The sequence below is a fragment of the Lottia gigantea genome (assembly GCF_000327385.1).
Source record: "Lottia gigantea unplaced genomic scaffold LOTGIsca_23, whole genome shotgun sequence".
NCBI lineage: Eukaryota > Metazoa > Mollusca > Gastropoda > Lottiidae > Lottia > Lottia gigantea.
In genome coordinates this window covers 1125987-1153758 of record NW_008708645.1, presented here as the reverse complement: position 1 = coordinate 1153758, position 27772 = coordinate 1125987, and the positions used below count along the sequence as shown (strand labels likewise).

Genomic DNA, 27772 nt, shown 5'->3' with positions numbered 1-27772 from the left:
CCTCATATTGTGAGCCACTTTGTCTTAGAATTTCGGTTGTTTCCGCTTCTTAGTTCAAAAAAAGGAACAGGTTTTGGAAATTAAAAATTTCAATTTTTGACCTTGACCTTTGTTGACCTTGACCTTTGTAGGATCAAACGTCATTGGCATTGGCTATCTATTTGTACTTTCATATTTGCTGTCCTATGTCAACTTCCGGTTTTATAGTCGTGTGCAATTAGAAATTTTGATGACGTATATCTCTTGATCTTGACCTTTTTAGACCTTCTCTTTTACAAGATCAAAGGTCATTGACCTTGGCTATCTGCTGATACTTTCATTTGTGAGGTCTGACGTCTACTTCCGGTATTAGAATCTTCTAGAAAATGAAAATTTCTCAACTTTAGACTGTTCTTGCGCTTGATCTAATTATCGGCGAAGGTTGATTTTTTCGGGGTCTTCTGCAATTTGCTAAATTTGCAAAGTCCCACTCTGTGCCACGAGTGGCTCTAGTTTTATTTGAAATCAAAGCACGCCAGTGGGCATATATTATCTTGCCTAGCAAGCTATGTTAACTTCCAAACGTGGATATTTCTGGACTCACATTGATATACAGGTTTAAATATTGATTGTGAGCTGTAAACACTATTAATGATCAGTTTAGCTAAAAAAATTACCATGAGACTATGGTACGATTGGATTAAACAAAATCCTTGAACTTGTGAATGTGTCACTTCTTCCCTTTTCTATAAAGATGTAAAAGACAATATCAAGTATATTTCTGGTTTTTTTTTTCAGTTCAAGAAACAGATGATGTACAGAAGGATAAGGAAGAAAAAGAATTAGATGATGGATATATAGGAGTCATCATAGGAGCTTTGGCAGCCTTAATCCTCATTCTAGTTATTGTCATCTGCATCTTCTTTTATCGTCACAAACGTAACAAGAACAACAACAACCATCGAGCACTGAAACCAGTTGTCGACCGTCATGTTACCATTAATATGAATGACCTCTGTGGCAGCACAAACGGTAAAATTTCAAATGGTAATATGTACAACAGTATAGCAACCGAGGACATGGACTCTGAAAAGGAGCCAACCTGTAATGGCAGAGACAAGTCGTGCAAGAGCCCAGCTTATTTGGAACCAAAAGATACCATCCAGACTCGATCACTGCCAGATGTCCCACCAATTTCTGATTCGGGTGGTTTGTACCTTTCCCCTTCAATAATTCTCAATTGGCCAGGCGTGACCTTGACCTTTTCTTTTCAGTGCATGTCGTCGGGTCTATACTGAACATGTCATCGCAGGACATCATTTCATGTTAAACCATACTAAATTTGGGTATTGTTATTGAGATATTTTGAAATAACATTGAAATGATTTTTGTGCTGGCAAGATATACACTAACCATCTTTCTATTCTAACTCTTAAGGACAATAATTTGTAAATTGAAATAATGATTGTTTTTGCTTTTGACTAATTTTCTTGGTATTTTTAGGTCTTGTTAGAGTTATGCATTTGTACACTTAACTTTCCATATCTATCATTTGGTTATTGATTTTGCTTGGTTTAATGCATGAAATGCAAGAAATTTGCCAGACTTGTATGCTTACAATTGTGCAAAGCCCTTCTAGAAAAATACAGGGTGTTTCAAAATTAAAGCCCTTTCGATAACGGCACAGGGTCGGCTCGTTTCGGTTTACATCCTAATCCTCTCTTTAACATTTCTTTCATTTTTGCATCCAAAGCTTTTCGGGTACCCATAAAATGATAGTTATCTTTGTCCAGAAAATTGATAGGTATATTTTCATCTTTTAAGTGCCTCAACAATTCACACATGATGTAGTACACGGAGTTGGGCGAATATTCTCCGCCACATTTCTTTCGTGCCTCTAATACAAATCTTTGTAACCAATAGTCCATGACACCTGGTTTCATTTCACGAAGATCTGGTAGCGGTAATGTTGACGTTGATTGTCTGTTTTTTCGCCAATTGTTGAAAATATTCAAGGCCCATTTCGTCGACTTCCTGGTGTTAGCGTTCTCTTGGGATTTTATTAGCTCATCGATGTCTTCACTCGTTACAGTAGCTGAAAAACGATCTCAGCTTCTTTGCTATTTGCTGGTATCATACCACTCAAGAAAGCAGACTGGCCACAAAAAATATTAAATACTCAGAGAGAAACTTCAGTAAAGAACTGATCTGAATGTTTTTAGTTTATGCTGTGAAAGGGAGGGTTCTAAATGTCAAAACACCTGTATTACATCGTGTGATCCTTTAATTTTTCCGTATCTAATATCCTGCCTTACACCTGTATCAAGGCATTGTCTCTGAAATTGACCATGATTTACTTTTAGACAGCATGTATGTTCTGGCAGTGAACTTAGTCAAAGATTGGTAAAGTTTTATCATATTAAAAAATCGTTCGAATTCTGCATGTTTCTATACTACAGCATGAAATGTTCTAGCTAAAAATAGCTTATTTAAAGCAGTAAAACCTTAGTATTTAGTATTCTTTTTACTTTCTTACCAAATAATAATTGTAAAATGGCCCCTGCGTTGTAATGTTGTAGGTCAAGGTTATCTCTGTCCCCAATGTTTTGGTTTTCTTTAATTTAGATTATACTTATAATTGGACACTTTCTTCATTTGTGCAGAAAGTCAAAACAAGTTTATATACATCATGTGGTTCAAATGTAGTTTAAAGGGATTGCAATGAAGTTTTCTAGAAAATTTATGTGTATCGGGGACAATGATAGCATCGATTTGCAGGATTCCAATTTTCAGTCAGACCTCTTGCAGTTTCCCTTTATGACGTCACTATCACAAAAGCTACCAGTGTCCCAGATACACATAAATTTTCTAGAAAACTTCATTACATTCCTTTAAATCGACTGATTAATCTGCTTTTTTTCCAGAATGGTGAGAAAGCCATTTGATTTGAAATCACAAATGAAGCATGTGGCCTTTTTAAAACTTTCCAAGCTGTGATTTTGTTGTTTTCGGCACATCCCATTGTTTCCTAGTTACATTTTTAAGTACATTTTCCTGTATGCCAGTAAAGTATGCTTAACAGTGAATATTGGTTTTACTGTTGTTATGTAGGAATACCTGAAAGAAAACTAATAGTTTTTATTGGTTTGTATTCTTGCAGAATCTCAAGATTATGCAGTTCCTGATATTACCAAGTCAGCACTCATTGTCAATCTTCCACCAAGACCACCACAATCCTTACCAAACTTGGAACCTGTTATGATGAATGGGCCTCCACCAAATTATGATGCTCTTTATGCTGCAGCTGATGTGGTCAATGTACAGAATGTGTCCAGTTTACAAGGTGTCAGTGGTAACAATGTTTATGCAGTTCCCAATGCTGACCTGCTTTTGACCATTGATTATTCAGTGATGGAATTTCCAAGAGAAAATTTAAGATTCCTGGAAGTTCTTGGTGAGGGTCAATTTGGAGAGGTGAGGAACAGAATATTTGTATTATTGTTCTTTGTAACACTTTTCTATGAGTTATCTATCCAAATTATTACTTTACCTGCTGTTCAAGCTTTATTGTAACTAAATCCATAGCACAAAGCAGAATATAAATACAACTTACAATCCTCTGATAATTGAACAAATTTTTAGCTTGTAAACACTCTACTAGTCACAATTCTTTACGGATTTTGACAAAACTTGCTGAAATTGTTTATTATCACCCAAGGATGAACCCTATCGAAAAATATTTAATATGAGTTATTGCCCTTGTTCTTCAAAACGCGTTCGATTTTTAGCTCGTAGACTCTATGCAAGTCACAATTCTTTACGGATTTTTACGAAACTTGCTGAAATTGTTAACTATCACCCAAGGATGAACCCTATTGAAAATCAGAAGAATCGAAAAATATTTAGTATGAGTTATTGCCCTTGTTCTTGAAAATACGTTCAATTTTTAGGCATGATTCTTGCTGGATTTTGACAAAACTTGGTTTTATTATTCAGTCCCGCACTGAAGATTGAATATTTGCCTTCTAGAGTTTTCAAGAACAAGGGCAATAACTCATACTCAATATTATTCAGTATCGCCGTAGAGAGTTTATGACTGAAGGTTGAATATTTCATACTGGTGATTGTTACTGTATTGCTAAATATTTTTATTCAAAATCAAAGCTGCCAGTGGGCGTATGTTACCTTGCCTGGCAATCTATCTTATTTTGAATTAAAGAAGTCTAGATCATTATAATACAATATGATTCCAGGTCCATCTTTGTGAAGCTGTCAGGATCAATGAGCTCCTGAATGATGATTATTTAACCAACAGAACCCTCTCACGCTCCATGTTGGTAGCTGTGAAAATGCTGAGACCTAATGCTGATGACCGTGCTAGGTAAGACACCTGTCCTCCTTTTTTATAGGCTCACATGAAATGGGGTGTTCAATAAAATAAAAGACACACAAACCATTTCACAAAGTTTTTTACTGGTCCATTTTTATATTGTCATCGGCCCTGTCCGTACGTCCGTCCCTCTGTCCACAATTGGCTTGTGAACAAAATAGAGGCTACAGTTTTTATCTGATTTTAATGCAATTTGGTGTGATCATTTATGTTTATGAGTTCTTGGTCAAGTTTTGAGTTATTGCCCCTGACTTAGTTATAACGCGTCGAAACGTGACAAAATTTGGTATTATTGTTTGTAATCACCCCAGGATGAACCCTGTTGAAAATCAGAAAAATAATTAGTATGAGTTATTGCCCTTGTTCATTCAATTTTACTTTATAAACATGCTAGAAGGTGCAATTCTTGACAGATTTTGGTGTGGAAATCAGAAAAATAAAAAAATATTTAGTATGAATTATTGCCTTTGTTCTTGCAATTGTGTTAAATTTTTAGCTTGTAAACACTCTAGAAGGCACAATTCTTGACAGATTTTAATGAATCTTGCTGTGAATGAAGATATATTTGAATAGATCTGGTCAAGGATAATAACTTTTGTTCTGGTCAAAAGGTCAAATAAAAGTAATATGAGCCTTTGAAGTTTCGAAAATTGCTGTTTTCGGACGTGTGTTAAACCGGAAGTTTACATCGGACATCAAAGATCAAAGTAAAAATAGGCATCCTAGATCAATGAGCTTTGAGCATGCAAAGGTCAAGGTCATTTATGTTAAAGATCAAATATGAAAGTTTTTAAAATTGTTAAACCTATTCCCTTTTTTATACGCCTACATTATAATGTGTAATAAATAATAAAACTTGACATCAAATACCATCCTTTAATACCCAACGTTTCGTCCAAAAATTTTGACTTCATCAGGGAAGAAACAAACTACAAAACACTAATATTTAGCAATTTTGAAACCTCCTGGGTTGAGTTCATTCAATTCATACGGCCATACAGAGTCAAGTCTATGAATCCACAGAGTTTCTGCACTGTCTAATTTGCTTTTGCTTTCATTTGGAATTTTCTCAAAAAGTGTGCATTTATAATCATGACCAGGTTGGTTAAAATGGGGGGCAATATGAGGAGCTTTATGAACCTTTTTCAATTTAATGTTGCTTCTATTTTTGTTATGTCTAATATTGAAGGCGGTTATTGTCTGGCCAACAAATTGAAATTTACATAATTCACAAGTACGACAATATATAACAAAATTACTCTGACAATTTAAAGAGTCTTTGATATGAAATGATTTTGGGTGTCTATTGGTGATTGTGATAGATGTGTTCATCTTTTCTTGCACCAGGGTTTATTACAAGGTACACATCCCACATTTTTAGAAATATTCACATTTTCTACACACTGTTTTAATTTGTTTTCCCTTAATAAATTTCCCAAGGTCCTATTCCTGCGTCCTGCCACAATGATTTTCCTTGTTTTTAATATGTCTGTCATTCTGTAGCTTGTCCTTAAAATCTCAGTGTCTTTGGCCATTATAATGTGGTCATATATTGTCGTCGCCCCTGTCCATCGGTCCGTCTGTCCACAATTGGCTTGTGAACGCAATAGAGACAACAGTTTTTATCTGATTTGAATGAAATTTGGTATGATCATTTATATTCATGAGATCTTGGACAATTTGAATTTGACGATCTTCCGATGAACGGTTTTTGAGTTATTGCCCATTTGGTTGTGAACACAATAGAGACTACAATTTTCATTCAATTTAAATGAAATTTGGTGTGAATATTTACAATGATGAGATCTTGGACAAGTTCAAATTTGACGATCTTTCAATGAACGGTTTTTGAGTTATTGCCCTTGACTTATGAAAAAACGCGTCAAAATTTGGTTGTGAACACAACAGAGAATACAGTTTTCATCCAATTTAAATAAAATTTGGTGTGAATATTTATAATGATGAGATCTTGGACAACTTCGAATTAGACGATCTTTCGATGAACGGTTTTTTAGTTATTGCCCTTGACTTATGAAAAACGCGTCAAAATTTGTTTGTGAACACAATAGAGACTACAGTTTTCATCCAATTTAAATGAAATTAGGTATGATCATTAATAATGCTAAGATCTTAGCCAAGATTGAATTTGACAATTTTTCAATCAACCAAATTTTGTTATTGCCCTTGACTTAGTAAAAACTCATCAAAATTTGTTGGCGATAGAGGTGACAGTTTATGTCAAAAAATTTTAAAATAATGTGTCTTTGTTTAAATCAACAATATCTTGCACAAATTAGATTTTTGGTATGATTTGACACAGATAGGTGACTGCCCTTGATATACTGAAAATGTATCAGGAAAGTGGGCGTATCTTGCTAGGCAACCACTTGTTTAAGGAGTGCAAATAACTGTAATCTTATCACAAATTGTCTTAAGTAGTGAATTATTTTCATGTAAAATTTCGAGGGTGACAATTGCGAACTTTGCGAGTTATGACAATTGCAAATATTTCAGGTAAAGGTAAATGCCCACCAGATGTGCCACGCCCACTTCAAAAATTTTAATTTGTCTGTGATGATGTGTACATTGTTAAATAATGTTAACAATTTCAAGTGTTTACAATCAATAAATCGTGGGATATTCATAGTTATACGTTTTTTAAGGCAACGGTGACAGTGGGTGGATTAAAGACACCGTGAAGTTACTATAGAAGTTTTCAATTTTTCAAAATATCAAGTGTGATATATCACCAAAAAGGAGAGATCATGCATTTTAAGAATATATATGAAATTTTGTGGTATGTTAATTAGGTCACGTGACAGAGCTCTTCAAGTTAAAAGTTGTGATTTTCAAAAAGCTGTAGAACCGGAAGTTAACGATGTACAACAAAAGTGAAGATATCATCGGATATATCTCGTAAGAGGCAACAACTTTTGTGCAGGCCACAAAGTCACCAAAGGTCAAGGTCACTAGATATGGGATTTAACAGTTTTGACAATTACTGAAAACATAAAACCGGAAATGCAAAAGTGAAATTCAAAAATCGGCTCCAACAGTTTTTATACACCCACATGAATATGTCGCCCCTGTCCGTCAGTCTGTCAGTCCGTCCGTCAACATTTCTTGTGAGCACTATAGAGACTACAGTTTTCATCTGATTTTGATAAAACTTGGTGTGATGCTTTAGATTGATAAGATCTCGGTCAAGTTCGAATTTGCCCTTGACCTTGTTAAAACGCTTCGAAATTTGTTAAAATAGTTCGTGAGCAGGATTGAAGCTACAGTTTTCAACCGATTCTGATGAAACTTGGTGTGATCATTGGAATTGATAAGATCTGGGACAAGTTCTAACTTGACGCATTTTTGATGAACACTTTTTTAGTTATTGCCCTTGACTTTGTTAAAACGTGTTGAAATTTGTTAAAAATAGTTTGTGAGCAGGATTGACGCTACAGTTTTCAACCAATTCTTATGAAACTTGGTGTGATCATTGGAATTGATAAGATCTCGGACAAGTTCTAACTTGATGCATTTTCGATGAAATCTTTTTGAGTTATTGCCATTAACTTACGAAAAACGCGTTAAAATTTGTTTGTGAGCACAATAGAAGCTACAGTTTTTGATTTTGATGAAACTTGGTGTGATCATTGGAATTGATAAGATCTCGGACAAGTTCTAACAAGAGATATTTTTGATGAACATTTTTTGAGTTATTGCCCTTGACTTTGTCAAAAGTTATTTTTGCCCTTGATTAGAGCTGTGTGATTTAATTGTTTGTTGTATTTGGGTTATTGATATTGATTTTAAAAAATTTTGTGGAATTATTCAGTATAAATTACTGGTATATATATATATGTAATTGAATTCAAACTAATAAAATTTCTTCAATATGAGAAAATTACTACTTTAGTCACTAAAGACTGTTTTATTATTTCTGACAGCTGCCAGTGGGCGTATGTTACCTTGCATCGCAAGCTATCTTTTTTTTCGCAATCGATTGCAGTTTACATAAACATCAGAATTACGCACATCCAATTTTACCCTGAGGCCACATTTTCATATCAAGATGGCGTCTGACCCTATACTTCCGGGTCATTTTTTTCATTCCAAAATCTTTATGGGAACAATTCTAACTAATTGCAAAATATATCTTCAAAATTCAGGAAGTTGAAATTTCAAGTTTAGAGGCGAATGACGTCAAAACTGGAAGTGATATCGTAATTTTCAAAATAGATTTTTGTTCGCAATCAAAATGCCTACCTACTTGTAAGTTTTCAGATCGAACGAAATAAAATTGTAGAAGTTGAAAAAAACGCAAAAAAAAAAAAGCTAAAAAAGTCAGTGACAAAAATCAAAATCTGATTTTTTTTAAAGTGCTATCTTTTAGCCATTAGTACAAAGTAATGAACAAAACAAAAATTACGATCAAAATGAATTCAGAAAAAGAGCAGTAATTTGAAAGATGTTATGCATTTTTAACGTCCTACGTCATTTCCAGTTGGGTGAAAATGCGTCATTTTACATTTAAGCAATAGCGACACGCTAAATATAAGAGATAATGGTGGTAGATAACCTGTGGTATGTGCAGTTTTGGCTGGGGAGAGTGACCAGAAGTAGACAAAAAAAAAAAATAGTCATTTCGAAAACAAATTAATTATTTCTTTGGCCTTATTAGCTTCCTTAGAATTTATCACAAAATAGTTCGAGGTCGTTTCAGGTCGTTTTCTTGCTAGGTTCCTGATCCTTTTACGTTTTCATTGGTTGTTTCTGGTTGTCTCCTTGTCGTTTCATGTTTTAGTAAGTACATTTGTTATCAATTGTTTTTGAAAAAAAGGTTCAATTTTTTGCTTGTCAAGATTCTAGAAGACACAAATTTTTGCCAGATTTTGACGAAATTTTGTGAAATTGTTTATTATAACCCATGGATGTACCCTATTGAAAATCGAAAAATATTTTATATGAGTTATTGACCTTGTTCTTGAAAATGCTTTTCTTGTAAACTTTAAAGGGCACGATTCTTGCCGGATTTTGACAAAAATTTGTAATATTTTTCAGTATCACCCCAAAAAGTATAAAATAAGTGTATGGCTGAAAGTTGAATGTTTCATGCTAGTGATTGTTACTGTACTGCCAAATAATTGCTGTGAGTTCATCGAAAAAAGGAATAGGTTTTACGTTTTAAATTTTTTTATGTTTTTACCTTTTACATGGATGACCTTGACCTCATACTTCGATCTTTGGTTCCTACAGTAACTATTCGTAATTTGGTTTTTGCCGTATGAACTCAAGCCTTTAAAGTAAAATAACGAATATTTTATGATATGATTGTAAACAATTGAAATTTTGAAAATTTTTTAATACTGCAAACATCATAACAAACAAAACTAGAGCCACACGTGGCACAGAGTGGGAGTTTGCAAATGTAGCAAAATGCAAAAGACTCTGAAAAAATCAACCTTCTACGATAATTACATCACGTGCAAGAACAGTCTAAAGTTGAGTAGTTTTGATTCTTTGGAAGATTGTTATACCGGAAGTAGACAGACCTCACAAATGAAAGTATCAGAAGATAGCCAAGGTCAATGACATTTGACATTGAAAAGGAGACGGTCAACAAAGGTCAAGGTTACGAGATACAAGTCATCAAAATTTTGAAATATATACGACTATAAAACCGGAAGTTGAGATAGGACAGCAAATATAAAAGTATAAATAGATAGCCAATGTGAATGACCTTTGATCCTACAAAAGTCAGGGTCAAAATAGGTCAAGGTCAAAAATTGAAAATTTTGAATTTTCAAAACCTGTTCCTTTTTTTGAACTATAAAGCTAAAACAATCGAACTTCTAAGACAACGTGGCTCAGCAGATGAAGTAAATGTATGCAAAGTTCTATTTTGAACAAATGTATATGCTGCGGGTTATGTCCCTTGCCAAAAATGTCAATAATGAGTAATTTAACCCGGATGTACCACGCCCACCTCAATTCTTTTTGCATAGGTTAATTGATATTCTGAATGTTATGTTGTGTTCCAAATTTAAAGCTTCTACATCATACAGGTCAAAAGATATAGGTCAACAAATGTCAATAAAGGTCAAAATAGAAAATTGAAAATATGGAAATTTCAAAACCCGTTCCTTTTTTGGAACTATAAAGCTGAAACAATTGACCTATTAACACAAACTGGCCAAAATAATGAGGTAATTGTGTGCAAAGTTCCTTTTTGAAAAAATGTATCCTATGCGAGTTATGCCCCTTCCCCAAAATGTAAACAAGTAGTAATTCAACCTGGATGTGCCACGCCCACCTCAAATTTTTTATCATAGGTTAATTGATATTCAAATTGTCTTGTTGTGTTCCGAGTTTCAATGTTGTACATCAAATAGGTCATAAGATATACATACACATAGCTCAAAGAGACACAAATATTGTAAAAAAAAAACTCAAATTTGAAAAATTCACGAATTTCAATTTTGCTTAAAAAACGATTGTTATATATCACTGGAAAGAGCATGAAAAGCACATTAAGAATCCGAAAAAATTAACTCTCTAGGTTAATTAGGTCACGTGCTAGAGCAGTCCAAAGTTGCGAATTTGGCTGTTTTCGGACAGCAATAAAACCGGAAGTACATGTCAGAGGCCAAATGTCAAAGTATCAACTGATAGCCAAGGTCAATGACCTTTGACCTTATAAAGGTCAAGGTTATCAAAAGTCAAGGTCACCAGATAAAAATTACAAAAATTAATATAAATTTCAACCGGAAGTTGCAAAAAAGCAAAAGCGAAATTCAAAAATCGGCTCCCACAGTTTTTTGCGCAATCGATTAAAATTTACATATACATCAAAATTACGCACATCCATCTTTACCCCGAGGCCCCATTTTGAGTTTTACAAAAGTCGGTCATATCAATATGGCAGCCAAAGTATTACTTCCGGTCCGGATTTTTTTTTCTTCGTTTTTTTGTCTTTGGTTGGGCTATCGATCAGCCTAAATTCCTATTTCAATTACACCGGAAGTTAACAACCGGAAGTTTAAATCAATTTCCTGTCTAAACCGGAAGTAATGCAAAAAATTTGAATGTATTGTTTTGCTGACTTTAGTGAACTTTCTTTGCACCCAAAATTTCAGATTAATCAGACAAAAAATAAAAAAGTTGCAAAAAATTGCAAAATTTTTCCAAAAAATGTCTGCAACAAATTTTCGAATTTACGAATTTTTTAAGTGCTATCATTTCAGATCTTGCGAGTAGATTTCAAAAGTGCAAACCCTAAGAAAATCAACCTAGAAATGCGACTTCTAGAGCCGATTTCCTATTTTTGCACATATTGAACTGTGGCACTTCCGGTTACACAAAAAAGTTCCAAAATATATTTATGCACGTCGTCGCCTATATCTAAGGTTCGTGAATGTTGAATGGTTGCTGCAACTATTGTAGTCTAAGGTCAGGAAGGTGTGTAAATTTTGAAAAAAAAAAAAAAAAAAAAGAATTGACATTTCGATAACAAACTAGAGCCACTCGTGGCACAGAGTGGGACTTTGCAAACGTAGCAAAATGCAAAAGACCCCGAAAAAATCAACTTTCGACGATAATTAGATCAAGCGCAAGAACAGTCTAAAGTTGAGAAATTTTCATTTTTTAGAAGATTCTAATACCGGAAGTAGACGTCAGACCTCACAAATGAAAGTATCAGCAGATAGCCAAGGTCAATGACCTTTGATCTTGTAAAGGAGAAGGACTAAAAAGGTCAAGATCAAGAGATATACGCCATCAAAATTTCAAATTGCTAACGACTATAAAAGCGGAAGTTGACATAGGACGGCAAATATAAAAGTATAAATAGATAGCCAATGCCAATGACGTTTGATCCTACAAAGGTCAAAAATTGAAAATTTTGAATTTCCAAAACCTGTTCCTTTTTTTGAACTATGAAGCGGAAACAACGGAAATTCTGAGACAAAGTGGCTCAAAATATGAGGTAATTGTATGCAAAGTTCTCTTTTGAACAAATGTATACTTTGCGAGTTATGCTCCTGGCCAAAAATGTCCATAATGAGTAATTTAACACGAATGTGCCACGCCCACCTCAATTTTTTTTGCATAGGTTAATTGATATTCAAAATGTTACGTTATGTACCAAATGTCAAGCTCCTACATAATACAGGTCAAAAGATATAGGTCAACAAAAGTCAACAAAGGTCAAAATCAAAAAATGAAAATATACAAATGTAAAAAACCCGTTCCTTTTTTGGAACTATAAAGCTGAAACAACTGAGCTGTTAACACAAACTGGCCAAAAGGATGAGGTAATTGTGTGCAAAGGCCCTTTTTGAACAAATGCATCCTATGTGAGTTATGCCCCTGCCTCTAAATGTAAACAATTAGTAATTCAACCCAGATGTGCCACGCCCACATAAGTTTTTTGGTCATAAGTGAATTCATATTCAAAGTGTCTAGTTGTATTCCAAATATCAAGGTTCTACATCAAATAGATCATAAGATATACATACACCAAGCTCAAACAGACGGAAATATTGTAAAAAAAACCTCAAATTTGAAAAAAATTACGAATTTCAATTTTGCTTTAAAAAAACGATTGTTATATATCTATGTAAAGTGCATGAGAAGCACATTAGGAAACCGAAGAAATTAATCCTCTGGGTTAATTATGTCACGTGCTACAGCAGTCCAAAGTTGCGAATTTGTGTTTCTGGGACAGCTACAAAACCGGAAGTACATGTCGGAGGTCAAATGTCAAATTATCAAATGATAGCCAAGGTCAATGACCTTTGACCCTGTAAAGGTTAAGGTCATCAAAGGTCAAGGTCACATGATATCACTCATAAAACTTTAAAAATGCATACGACTACAAAACTGGAAGCTTACGTCCGACATCAAATATGAAAGTATAAATAGATAACCAAGGTAAATGACCATTGATCCTACAAACGTTAAGGTCATCAAAGGTCAATGTCAAAAAATGAAAATATGGAAATTTTAAAACCCGTTCCTTTTTTAAACTATAAATCTGAAACAACTGTCCTTTAAACACAATATGGCCAAAGAGATGAGGTGTGCAAAGTCCCTTATTGAACAAATGTAGACTATGCAAGTTATGCCCCTGCCCCAGATTTGAACATCTAGCAATTTAACCCGGATGTGCCACGCCCACCTGAACTTTTGTGTCTGAACACTCAAATATCAAGAAAGTACGAATTTCAATTTTGATTTTAAAAACTTTTGTGATATATCGTTAGAAAGAGTATGAAGAGCACATTAAGAATCCTAAAAAATTAACCCTCTAGGATAATTAGGTCACGTGCTAGAGCAGTCCAAATTTGCGAATTTGGCTGTTTTTAGACATCCATAAAAACGGAAGTAGATGTCGGAGGTCGAATATGAAAGTATCAGCTCATAGCCAAGGTCAATGACCTTTGACCAATGAAGGTCAAGGTCATCAAAGGTCTAGGTCATGAGATATGAGCCTTCAAACTTCGAAAAAATTCAATCGGAAATTGCAAAAAAGCAAAAGCAAAATTAAAAAATCGGCTCCCAAATGGCGACCGAAGTATTACCTTCGGACCAAATTTTATATTCTTCGTTTTTTTGTCATAATTTTGGCTAGCGATTCATATAAGTTTCGTCACGCTAAATTAATTACACCGGAAGTAGTTCAACCGGAAGTGAGAATCGATTTCCCGTTTAAACCGGAAGTAAAGTAAAAAAGTTGATTATACAATTTTGTTCACGTTCATGAATTGTCTTTGCTCAAATTTTTTTAGATTAATCAGACAAAAAGCTAAAAAGATTTTTTTTTTGTTAAAAAATTGCAAAATTCGGCCGAAAAAAGTGTGCGACAAATTTTCGAATTTCGAAGTTGTTTAAGTGCTATTATATCAGAAATTACACGTAGATTCCATAAATAAAAACTTGAAGAAAATCGACCGGAAAATGCGACTTTTAGGTCCGATTTTCTACTTTTTGCACATATTGGACTGTGGCATTTCCGGTTTTGCAAAAATGTTCCAATTTATATTTATGCAACACGTTGCCACTACAGAAGGTCTAGAAGTTGAATGGTTGCTGCAACTATTGCAGTCTAAGCTCAGGAAGGTGTGTAAATTTCAAAAAAAAAAAACTGTTCTAATAACAGTACTGATGCAGGGCGTGTTACGACATTCAGGTACATACGAATATAGTCTGCATCTCTAAATTCAAATATCCAAAAGTGCCTAAAGTATAATGTATATTGACTAGGAAGAAAAGAATGTTTGTCAATTAATAAAGACCAAGTTTCATGAAATCCAGATAAGAAATAAGAAAATTGGTAATGCGCATGCGCACAACAAAAATTGGTAATTTCCATTCAATTTATAATTGGATTATACACATACATACCAAGTTTGATTAAATTCGGATAAGAAGCAAGAAAGTGTAATCCGCATGCGCACAACAAAAATTCAATATTTCCATCAAATTTAGAATTGGATTGTACACATACATACCAAGTTTGGTGAAATTCGGATAGGAAATAAGAAAGTTGGTAATGCGCATGTGCTCAACAAAAATTCAATATTTCCATCAAATGTAGAATTGGATTATACACATACATACCAAGTTTGGTGAAATTTGGATGAAAAATAAGAAAGTTGGGAAATTAAGTGGGGGTATGCCTTTAATGTGCTTCCGTAAGCTTAACTTACAGTATAACACGGTTCAATCCATCCTAGAACCTATTTATATACCTTAACTGGACACAAAACATTTTTAAGAAATATAAACGGGAGGGTGTCTTTAAAACTACTTAAACTGTGATTTCTATTGGGGTTGACAGCCAGGTTAATATAATTAGCCGATTTATCTAATAATAACCCCATGTTAAGTGAATGGAGTTTTGAAATTGCATGTAAGGCATGTATGTTTTATATCACTGGAAAGCTCAGAATCTCTACATTACACAATCGAAAGAATTATGGCCATATCTCTATTAGGGACCGAGATATAGCACTGCAAAGACTCAAAATGGTCCATGTTTAGACCCCTGTAAAATCGGAAAGAGTTGTCTGACCCAAAAGGTCAAAAGGTCATCAGGTAGACAAGGTCACAAGTTATCATCATAGTAAATATGAAGGTCATCAAAGGTCAAGGTCATGAGATATACGCGTCCAAACTTTGAAAAAAAACATCCGGTCGTACAAAAAAAGGCAAAACCCAAAATCAAAATTATGCTGCCTAAGGATTGTAGACAGATATTAAACGTATCGTTTGACACAAAAGGTACAATAATCGGATGAGAAATGGCCTCTGAATAGCAATTTCTGCAAAATAAGGCAAACCAAAATGCCGGTCTACATGTTACTTCCGGTGCGGATTTTTTTAGTTTAATAAGTTTGTATTAAGGCTGGTAATGTAATGCATATGTTATTTTTGACATAACTCAATTCCACTGGAAGTGATACCACCAGAAGCACTAACATCGAAACCGGAAGTGATAAAAAAATTTGAATGTGTAATTTTATTCCTCTATGCTAGCGGTCTACACTACGTAAGTTTCAAGTCAATCCGCCAAATAACAACCAAAATAGTATTTTTCGATTAATTTCGGCAAAAAAAGTGTGCAACGAATTTTCGAAAATCGAAAATTTTCAACTGCTATCATTTGTCCATTGTTACAAGAAATACGATGCAGAAAACCCGATCAAAATTGGTTGATAAACACGCCCTCTAGAGTCCATTTTCTGTTTGTTGCAACGTTGCGTAATATTGCTCAGAACATTTTTGTTTTACATTTAAACTGTGATATGCCACGAGTTAGAAAACGTCCGTTTTTCCGTACCTGTTGCCCTTGCCGAGAAACCCGGCCTGCCGTAGACAAAAAAAAAAACTAGAACTGTTATAACGGTACCTAAGCAGTGCGCATCAAACCTGATACATCGATAAAACGTTGCATTTTAAAGTCACAACGGGATTCTTACCGGAAAGAAAAGCATGTAAACGTTCAATAGTAAAAAAATCGTTTTAAACCGTTTACCGTTCGGTAGTGAAAAGACGCATGGATTTGATACCATTCGGTACTAAAAGGTGTTAACATTCGGTAGTAAAAAGTCGAATTTCAAATAGCTGTAAAGTTAAAAAAACAAATCACACAACAAAAATGGAAATATTTTTGGAAAGGTTTTGTCAGATACTATAACTTGTGTTACGGTCTAGAGGTCAAATAAAACAAATATAAGCCTTAAAAGTGTTGAAAATTCCTGTTTTGGGACGTCTGTAAAGGCGGAAATCTATGTCGGACATCAAAGATAAAGGTATGAATGGACATTGTAGATCAATAACCTTTGACCTTCTCAAGATCAAGGTCATGCATGTAAATGGTCAAAATATATAAATTTTATAAATTGTAAAACCTATTCCCTTTTTTAAAGTAAAAGGCCTAAACAAAATGTAACTCTATCAGATATTGTCCCGATAGTGCTTTAATTTTTTGTAAAATTTCGATGGTGACAAATACAAACTTTTCGAGTTATAACAATTAGAATTATTTATGGTAAAGGTAAAAGTAACCCGGATTTGCCGGATATTATCAGATATATCTCGTAAGGGGCAACAACTTTTGTTAAGGTCAAAAGGTCAACAAATGTCAAATAAAAGTAATATGAGCCTTTGAAGTTTAGAAAATTCCTGTTTAGGAGGTCTACAAAACCGGAAGTATATATCGGACATCAAAGATCAAAGTAAGAATGGTCATCCTAAGTCAATGACCTTTGACCATGCATAGGTCAAGGTCATTTATGTTAAAGATCAAAAATGAAAATTTATAAAATTGTTAAACCTATTCCCTTTTTATACGCCAACACGTAAGATGGGCGTATATTGTAATCACCCCGTCGGTCTGTCCGTTCACATTTGGCTCGTTATGAAGATGATCCCTATTGATTTTCGTGATGATCGGATAATTTTTCACCGAAATATCGTGTCTGACTTGACGTTTTTCTCTATTAGCTATAATGTGCAACTCGTGCCTCACTCTACAGGCTACAATTTTTTACAGATTCTTTTGATTTTTATTTTGTGTGTCAATGTCATTATGAAGATGATCCCTTTTGAATTTCGTGATGATCGGATAATTTTTCACCGAAATATAGTGTCTGACTTGACGTTTTTCTCTATTAGCTATATTGTGCAACTCGTGCTCACTCTACAGGGTACAATTTTTTACAGATTCTTTTGATTTTTATTTTGTGTGTCAATGTCATTATGAAGATGATCCCTATTAATTTTCGTGATGATCGGATAATTTTTCACCGAAATATCGTGTCTGACTTGACGTTTTACTCTATTAGCTATATTGTGCAACTCATGCTCACTCTACAGGCTACAATTCTTTACAGATTCTTTTGATTTTTATTTTGTATGTCAATGTCATTATGAAGATGATCCCTATTGATTTTCATGATGATCTATCGATTTTCATGATGATCGGATAATTTTTCACCGAAATATCGTGTCTGACCTGACGTTTTACTCTATTAACTATATTGTGCAACTCGTGCTCACTTTACAGGCTACAATTGTTTACAGATTCTTTTGATTTTTATTTTGTATGTCAATGTCATTATGAAGATGATCCCTATTAATTTTCGCGATGATCGGATAATATTTCACCGAAATATCGTGTCTGACTTGACGTTTCACTCTGTTAGCTATATTGTGCAACCCTGTAGTCACTAAAGACTGTTTAATCATTTCTGACAGCTGCCAGTGGGCGTATGTTACCTTGCCTGGCAAGCTATCTTTTAAAGTAAAGAACACAAACAACTGTAATCTTATCACAAATTGTCCTAAGTAGTGATCTATTTTCATGCAAAATTTCTAGGGTGACAATTGCAAACTATGAGACTTATAACAATTGCAAATATATCAGGTAAAGGTAAATGCGCACCGGATGTGCCACGCCCACTTCAAAAATTTTAATTTGTCTGTGATGATGTGTACATTGTTAAATAATGTTCAAAATTTCAATTGTTTACAATCATTAGATCATGAGATATTCGTAGTAAAACTTTTTTTTAGGGCAACGGTGACTGTCGGTAGATTATAGACACCGTGATTTTACGCACAGTTACTATAGAAGTCAGTACAAAATTTTCAATTTTTAAAACGCGCAATTTTGATCAAAATATCAAGTGTGATATATCACCAAAAAGGAGATTTCATGCACCTAAAGAATATATAAGAATTTTTGTCGTATGTTAATTAGGTCACGTGACAGAGCTCTTCAAACTTAAAAATTGTGATTTTCCAATGGCTGTAGAACCGAAATTTAACGATGCACAACAAAAGTGAGGATATCATCGGATATATCTCGTAAGAGGCAACAACTTTTGTTCAGGTCACAAGGTCACCAAAGGTCAAAGTTACTAGATATGAGCCTTAATAGTTTGACAATTACTGAAAACATAAAACTGGAAATAAAAAAAATACGAATCCAAAATTCAAAAATTGGCTTCCTAAGTTTTGTTAGCAATCGATTGCAGATTCTTTAGACACCAAAATCACACAAATCAGATTTACCCCTGAAGCTTAATATCGATTTTTACAAAAATTGGTCACATCAAGATGGTGTCTAACACGTTACTTTCGGTTCAAATTTTTTTCATTCCAAAATTGTTATAGGGACAATTTTAACTAATTGCAAAAAGAATTTTTCAAATACCTACAAAATTCCGTAAGTTGAAATTCCAAGGTTAGAGGCGAATGACATCAAAACCGGAAGTGATATCGAAATTTTGAAAATAGATTTTTGTCAGGAATCAAAATGTTTATCTACTCTTAAATTTTTAGATCAAGGTCAAAGGTCATATATCTAGGATGCCCATTAATACTTTGATTTTTGATGTCTGTGGGGTCGGGGAAGAATCAAAGCAAGAAATAAGATAAAGACAACTGTATTTTCAGAGAATTCAGGATACATAAACAATCAGGCTTCTACATTTTTTTATTGTCACTATTATCCAATATGCGTTAAAGGATCACAAACACTCCCCCTATTGGCCTGCAAATCAGGTCAATACAGTTTATAAAAGTTCCATTCACATTGTCTAACTTAAAAGTCTTTCTTCAATTCCGATATCCACTTCTTCTTAATTTCTCTCCAGCAGTAGCAGCGCGACGTTTTGGTCGTTGGTAAGTGTCAGATTTAACAGGTTCTGGAGGTTCAATATGTTCTAGAGGTTCAGCAGGTTCCGGAGGTATATCAGGTTCAATATCTGGATGTAAATTAATTTCCAAAGGATACAATAGTTTCAGTGGACGTTGTAGAAGAGAAGGTATTCGATTCTTATTGCAAATTCTAACAACTGCTCCACGCACCTTGTCGTCAGCTCCAGATAGCAATTCCATTACTCGTCCTAGTTTCCAAAAACTTCGAGGATGATCATCATCGTGGACAAGTACCATGTCGCCCTCAGAAATAATCTTGTGTTCATTAGGTGTCTTTCCACGGCTATCTATATGACAGTTTCTTAATTCTATTAAGTATTCTTTTCGCCATCTGTTCCAAAAATGGTCCATTACCAGTTTGATGTGTTTCATGCGTTTTGTGAGAGTGTCTGTCGTAGATTTAAAATCGAAATCATCAGGAGGTTGTCTGTCAGGTAAACTAGCTATCCGATGACCACATATCAAATGGGAAGGCGTAAGAGGTTCTTCATATTCATCAGATGTGACGTAAGATATGGGTCTTGAATTCGGTATCATGTCTACTTCAAGTATTGCAGTTAGAAGTTCATCGTAGCTTAATCTAGCTTGTCCCAAGGTTTTTTTCAATGCACCTTTGATGGATCTTACCAGTCTCTCGAAGAATCCACCCCACCAAAGTGCCTTTGGTAGATTGTATATCCATCTCGTGTTTTGTTCAACAAAATAATCTTTGACAACAGGGTTATTCATGATCTGGAGAATTTCTTTAGCAGCTGGTTTAAAGGTGCTTGCGTTGTCTGTGACGATAGTTGAAGGTACTGATCTTCGTGCGCAGAATCTTTGAAAGCTTCTGAGAAATGCGTCAGGTGTTAGATTAGGTACCAATTTAAAGGTGTATTGCTCTAGTGACGCAGCAGGTAAAGAGACAAATCCATACCTTGGGATTGTCACCAGTTGTAGATTTGGTATATAGCGGTCCAAGATAATCTAATCCAATGCTGCTGAAGGCTGGCGATTCGGTTACTCTAAATTCTGGTAGAGGAGGTGCATCAGGATAACTATAAGGCTTCGCAGCAAATCTACATGTTGTGCAGGAGAAGATCAATTGTCTAACACGGATAATCCAATATTTAGATCTAACTTCAGTAAGGGTATCTTTAACTACACCATGTTGGACTCTTCTGTGGCAAGATCGGGTAATAAGTGTTGTGAACCAATGAGATTTATCAAGGATAATTGGGTGCTTGGACGAATATGCGAGATTAGAGTTCTGTAGACGTCCACCACATCTCAGTATTCCAGCTTCATCTTCAAACAGCTCGAGTCGATGACATAGTCTATTATAATCTTCTCTGGAATTCAAATTTCTCTGTACTTCTTTAATCCATAAAGTTTCAGCATTTGAAATATCAGTAGGTGTCAATTCTTTAATTAGATGTTGAGGATTTTTAGACTTCAGTAATTCAATGAATTTCAAAATGTAGGCTGTTATTCGAAGAAGCCTATTCTTGTCGCTAAATTCTGTGCAATCCATTAGAGTGCCAATTCGAGGATCGTTCTTCTCGACGATGAGATTGACTGTATTTGTTTCTATTTGACGTTGTTGACCCACTTTCATCTCATTTAGACATTCATCTTCCAAATCAAGGGAGTTATCTGTTATCAGAGGCTCAGTTTCTTCAAGCGGATGTGTTAACCAAGTAGGTCCATTCCACCAAAGTGATGTAGATGCTAATTCATCGGGATCAATATGTCTAGTAAGAATACTGGCAGGGTTTTCTGGACCAGGACAATGTCTCCAACAATTTTCACCATCAGGAATCAGTGTTCGTATCTCGTCTACTCTGTTTTGTACAAACTGCTTCCATTCTTTAGAGGGTTGTGTTATCCAGTATAAGGCTACTTTGGAGTCAGAATAACAGACAGGATTCAGTAGAGTCATAACAGGTTCAAAGGCTAATCTGATTGATGTCAAAAGTCTAGATAGTACAAGTGCGGATAACAATTCAAGGCGTTTGTTGATAGTAGACACTCGAGGTTTTCGAGGCAATAAACTTCGTGAAGATACCATTTTTAGTTGTTAATTTAAGATACACTACAGCTCCATATGCAACTAAAGAGGCATCACAGAAACCAATCAATTGGTAGGCATCAATGGCTTCATCGGAAAGGTAACATCTTGGCAAGTGAATAGGTTTCATGCCTTCTAATCCCTTAACTAAGTTGTTCCATTTGTGTAAGCTGTCTCCATCTAAAGGTGTATCCCAATCTCGTTGATCCTTACATAATTCCTGGAACAATAGCTTGAATTGAACTATGATTGGTGAATTAAATCCTAAAGGATCGTAGAACTTGGAGGCTATACTTATAACGCTTCTCTTTATTGGCTCAATTGATGTTGCTTCTTGAAAGATATCACTCAGATCAAATATGAATTCATCAAGGTTGTAATCCCATCTTATTCCAAGGATTTTCTGTTCAGTAGATGATAGTCCGAGGGAAGTTCTTGTAAAGGTTTCGTCTTCTTGGGTAACGAGGTTTGGATAATCAGTTTTTGACTCTTCGTTGGACATTTCTTCATTTTTGGTGATTCGTTCAAATAATTCCTTTGAGTTAGTCAAGAACTTTCTTAGGTTAAATCCAGCTTCTGATAGTCTCAATTTTAGATTTTACATAAAATTGATAGGCCTCTTCAGGGGTATTTGATCCAGAGGTAACATCATCAACGTAGATAGATTTGAGGAAATGATTCACGAACTCTTCGTCATCTTCTTCATACTTTTCCATGTGGTGTTTAATCGTGGCATTTAACAGGAAAGGACTTGAGAGATTTCGAAGTTATTCCAATGGATTCCAAGTCCCAAAACTGTGCGAGTTTTGAGGTAATATTTTCTTCTGTTTTGGTAATTTGCGACGAACATTTTAAAACATGCGTTGTGATGAGGTTGTTTCTTGTATTCTGCGTATCCATTCCTGTTCCCATGGTCGGTCCAGAGAGTACCCATCCTACTTTGGTGTGAATTGCCACAGGTCCTTCATCCCCCCGTTCCGTTCTACCAGTAACAAGGTTCCAGTATTGGTCAGATCCAATAAGAATATCAATGGGGAGACAGTCTCCACCGAAGGTGTAATGTGCTAACCAAAGTCGAGATATATGGGGATAGATTCTATGTGTCTGAGCAACATATTGGTTTTCAAGGGAATCACATATATGTGGTACTACATAGGCTGTTATTTTCATATCTGTAGAATCTTCAATCTTCACGCAGAATTCGACAACATCAACAGTTTGTATAATTTCTTCAGATGTTCCAAAGGTCTTGACTTTGATGGTTTGCCTTCCGATTACTGACAAGTTAAGAGCTTTTGAACTTCTTTCGGTTATATATGCACGTTGGCTACCATTATCAAATATCATCCTAGCAAACATTCCATTTCGGGGCTGGCCATGTCTGTAGATGAAGATTCTTGCAGTCTGTAGTAGAACTAGACAGGATGATGATGAAGAGTGCATGGTAATAGAGGAATCATTCGAGCTATTATTACTTCCATCCTGCCGAGTCTGTGGATTATGAGTTTGATTGTAGGAGTATTTTGAAGAGTTTCCATGTTGTTGTTGTGGTAATCTACCTTTGTCGCTTGAATTCGCGGGGCAGATACTTACATGATGACGATTTTCGCATTGCGTACATCTCATATTGGTAGGACAATCTCTAGATCTGTGGCCCTTGCGGAGGCATATGTAACATCTTCCAAATTTCCTTAAGATGTCTTTCCTTGCATCGACGTTACTAATTGTTTTGCAGCTTGCTGAAGGGTGACTATTTCTACAGTAGGTGCAGGTTGGTCCTTGAGATGATTCTTGTGTGTAGAGAGCTGTTGCAGTTGCTGGCCCAGGTCCTTTGGTATAGTAGGAGTGTTTCTTGTTCTGATTTAAGGGTTGGGGTTGCTGACTTGGTCTAGTAGAAGTTGATCTGGCGCGTTCTCGGGCCTCTAATTCATCACAAAAGACTTCAAGTAGTTGATCTAATTTCCATTGGTCTTCCTTAGTTTCACGATTTACAACCAGTCTCATTTCATGTGGTAATTTATTCATAAGAACTGAAGAGAGAAGACTTCCATAAGTTTCAGATGTGACTCCAAGGGCTTTCAAACCTCTTACGTTCGATTCCACTGCGTCATAAAGTTGCCTAAGGCCTCGTGTGTTGTGATTAGATGTCATTGGTTCTATGTTCAACAGGGTTTCCATATGGTTGGAGATGATATTTTGCTTGTTTCCAAATCTGTGCTGTAGAATAGATATAGCTTCTTGATAATTGGCTGCGGTAAGAGATAATCCTGAAATGGCGTCTGCAGCAGTTTTTTCTAAGAGTGAAAGAAGATAATTAAACTTGTTTATTGGTGTCAGGCTGTCATTATCATGAATAGAAGATTTGAAGGAGTCCCAAAAGGTTTGCCATTTGGAATATTCACCATCAAATTTTTTCAATTCCAATTTTGGTAGTTTGATGTAAGGTCTAGAGGTTCTTGTCTGGTGATTTATTGGAGAATTTGTGGCAGGTTCTGTAGAATTTGGTGCCGGTTGCAGAGTTTCCGGTTCAGGCGTAGCAGGGGCTCGAGAAAGTGGAAGGCTATTAGTGTCAGGGGTCTCTTCATTTGACACATTTTCATCTGACTTTATTTTCTCCATATTCGAAAAGTTTGATTCTATGCGACGTAGGATCAGTTTTATTATCTCAGAGATTTAATCGCAAAGTTCTATTTCTTCGATAATATCATCTTCTTGGATGGAATTCAAAATCTCCTTATTCAATGTAGTCAAAATTTCTGATTTTTCGTGCAAGCTCTCTTTAATGTGGCTCAAAATGTCATAGACTTCATCAAAATTTTCATCTGTCAAACTATTCAAATTGTCATTTGCTTTCCCTACCAATTTCTTGACAGCAGCTCTATGTCCATCTCGTATCTTCAATTTTCTATTAATTCCGGGAGGCATTGTGTTTTATTCAATCAATGTGGGCTCAAATTGTGTTTACATTCGGGGTCTAGCCGAAAAAATGGCGGCATAAACATTCTTTGATCTTCAGTCAGGAAAAGATTCATTCAAATTCGGCGTTATTTCTTACTTGAAAATCCAGCTATCTGTTCAACCGATCCGTCTCGTCTTGACCATGTGGGGTCGGGGAAGAATCAAAGCAAGAAATAAGATAAAGACAACTGTATTTTCAGAGAATTCAGGATACATAAACAATCAGGCTTCTACATTTTTTTATTGTCACTATTATCAAGTCTCAATTTTAATGAATAGTTCTATTAGATCTGATCATTAAGTCTATCAGTAATAACAGCGTCTAATATTAGACTATGGATTTTTATACAGTACAATATGCGTTAAAGGATCACAAACAATGTCCAATATAAACTTCCGGTTTTACAGAGGTCGGAAAACTGCAATTTTCAAAACTTTTAAGTTTCATATCTCTTTAATTTGACGTTTTGACTAGAACATAAGTTATTATACTTGACGAGATCTTCATTTTTGTTGTGCAATGTTTACTTTCGGTTTTACAGCTAATTGAAAATTGACTTAACTACCGAATGTTAACACCTTTTACTACAGAACATTATCAAGTTCATGCGTCTTTTCACTACTGAACGTTAAGTCGTTTATAGAATTTTGACTACTGAATGTTAACATGCTTTTCTTTTCGGTAAGAAAATCCCACTATGACTTTAAAATGCAATGTTTAGCGGACACGCACTGCATCAGTATTCCCACGGATCAAGTTTTATTTAAAATTAAAGCTGCCAGTAAGCATATATCCAGCAAACCTTACAACTATCCTTGTATATATTTTTCGAGATACAAAAAGATTTTGCAAATACATGGACATTGGAATTTATTGTTTTGTTTATAACTGATTTCTTTTATTTTACTACAGAAGTGACTTCCATAAGGAAATCAAGATCATGTCCCAACTCAAAGATCCTAACATTGTACGAGTATTGGGAGTGTGTACCAGAGAAGAACCATTATGTATGATCGTGGAATATATGAAATATGGTGATCTTAATCAGTTTTTATTGGAACATGTCCCTGAATCTCCGGTAGCTGAAGCTACTAACGCAAAGACCCTTAGGTAAGTCCTTCTTTACTACCTGACTATTATACTAGATTTCTAGAAACTGCAATGTTCCTTAAAATTTTATATCCGATACCATCATCAGTTTATTAGTTCATTACTAATGAAATACTTCTGGCCCATCAATTGCTTTTGATTCATTCATGACCCTATGTCCTATCAGTGTTCTTTCTTCAAAGGTTTTTTTACAATGGATACTGATTTGTGAGGTTCTGTAGCATAGTTGGTTAGAGCATTGTTACTTTATGAAGTCATTTGCTTGGTTACTCCAAACCAATGGTGACTGTGGGATCACATTGAATAATCATGATCTTGAATAATCATCTTCACTCCTAATCAAAGTCGACCCAGCTGTAAATGGGTACAGATAATTTAGGAAAGACGAATGGCTTAGCAGAAAGCTGGTAGAAAGGATCCTTAATTGTTAACTCATGATTGTTATCCTTGTAAAAAATAGTTGTCTTTCATTCTTTCTTGATGTTGCTGTTGAACAAAACAACAATGTTGCTGTTGAACATTTCCTCAACCATGCAATAAAACATAAAATTACCAGTAATTGGCATGAACTCAGTATTGTATACAAGGTTTATTCTTTCAGTTATGGATGTCTAATCTATATTGCTACTCAGATTGCCTCTGGTATGAAATATCTTGAATCTCTGAACATGGTACATCGCGATCTGGCTACAAGGAACTGTCTGGTTGGCCATAATTTCTGCATTAAGATTTCTGATTTTGGAATGAGTAGAAGCCTCTACAGTGCTGACTATTATAGAATTGAAGGTCGTGCTGTTCTACCTATTAGATGGATGGCTTGGGAGAGCATTCTCTTGGTACGTAGTGCTCAAATTCAGTTGTGCCATTTACTTAATATCAATCAATAGAAAATCAACTTATGATTAATATACTTCCTCATGTGGAAAGCTGCTACCAATGTTTGTGGTTGGACCATTGGTATAGTTTATTTATTATCTTTGTCATCTGTTTTAAAGAATAGGTATCATAGACTACATTAGCAAGATAATGATATTACAAATAATTCTCACAGTTGACAGCACTTGTTATCTTGTATTATAAAAATAGGTTGGAATCTATTTGGGCTACAGGATTTTAAGTATTTTGGTACAGGTGCAAAATTATGTAAACTATATAAATTCCCACAAGAACTTCTTTATGTGTTTTGTACTAACATTCCAAGTTTTAAGAGAATTAGTTTGAATATTTTGATTATTAATATGCTACAATATGATCCTCCAAAAGATATGGGTATGTATAAGATACAAGATGAAATTTCATAGATGTCAAATCAAACTAATCGTGTATTCTTTTTCAGGGAAAATTCACAACGAAGAGTGATGTTTGGTCTTTTGCTGTTACATTGTGGGAAGTTCTTACATTTGCTAAGGAACAGCCATATGAATCTTTATCTGATGAACAAGTGATTGAAAATGCTGGACATTATTATCGTAATGATGGACTACAAATAGTACTACCTCGACCTGCTAATTGTCCAAAGGAAATCTTTGATTTGATGCGTGAATGCTGGAATCGCCAAGAAAGTGAGCGCCCATCGTTCCGGGAAATCCATATGTTTCTTCAAAGAAAAAACATGGGATACAATCCTAAGGATGAAAAAATGAACCAAATAAAAGTTCCAATTTGTTAAAGTCCCAAAATGAGTAATCTTTTGTTAAAGATTAAAGCTAGTCACGAAACCACATATCAACTGTTACAAAGACTTGGTATGTGTTTCACCACATTGGTTGCCATTTTTCATGGTTGTGCACTTTTCTCCCTTCACAGAATAGTTCTGATATAAAGGGAGATAAGAAGACTTTAGGGTGCTATTATTTTTATTTCTGTGTGGACTCATTTATACCAAAGGTTAGAAATATATATGGATAAATATTGAACTTATTTAGACTGGTTACAAATTTATGTTTTTGTGAAGAGCTGATATCAGACTAATTGACAACAAAGTGACACAAATTGGATCTGCCAATTTTCAATTCCCTTGGATTTTATCTGTGATTATCTTGCTCAAGGTGCAAGGGATATT

General features: G+C 34.9%; 1 protein-coding gene across 1 annotated transcript in view; it reads left to right on the top strand.

Annotated features, from left to right (window-relative positions):
* Nucleotides 1–27379, top strand: part of LOTGIDRAFT_116145 (hypothetical protein) — a gene marked incomplete at both ends in the record, with an annotated part of 39536 nt that extends 12157 nt beyond the window's left edge. Inside the window, 6 exons of the mRNA XM_009054940.1 lie at nt 814–1192; nt 3204–3453; nt 4233–4360; nt 25513–25710; nt 26312–26546; nt 27047–27379. Coding sequence (XP_009053188.1) covers nt 814–1192; nt 3204–3453; nt 4233–4360; nt 25513–25710; nt 26312–26546; nt 27047–27379 — 1523 coding nt within the window. The remainder of the gene's footprint in view (nt 1–813; nt 1193–3203; nt 3454–4232; nt 4361–25512; nt 25711–26311; nt 26547–27046) is intronic.
* Between the last annotated feature and the right edge of the window lie 393 nt (nt 27380–27772).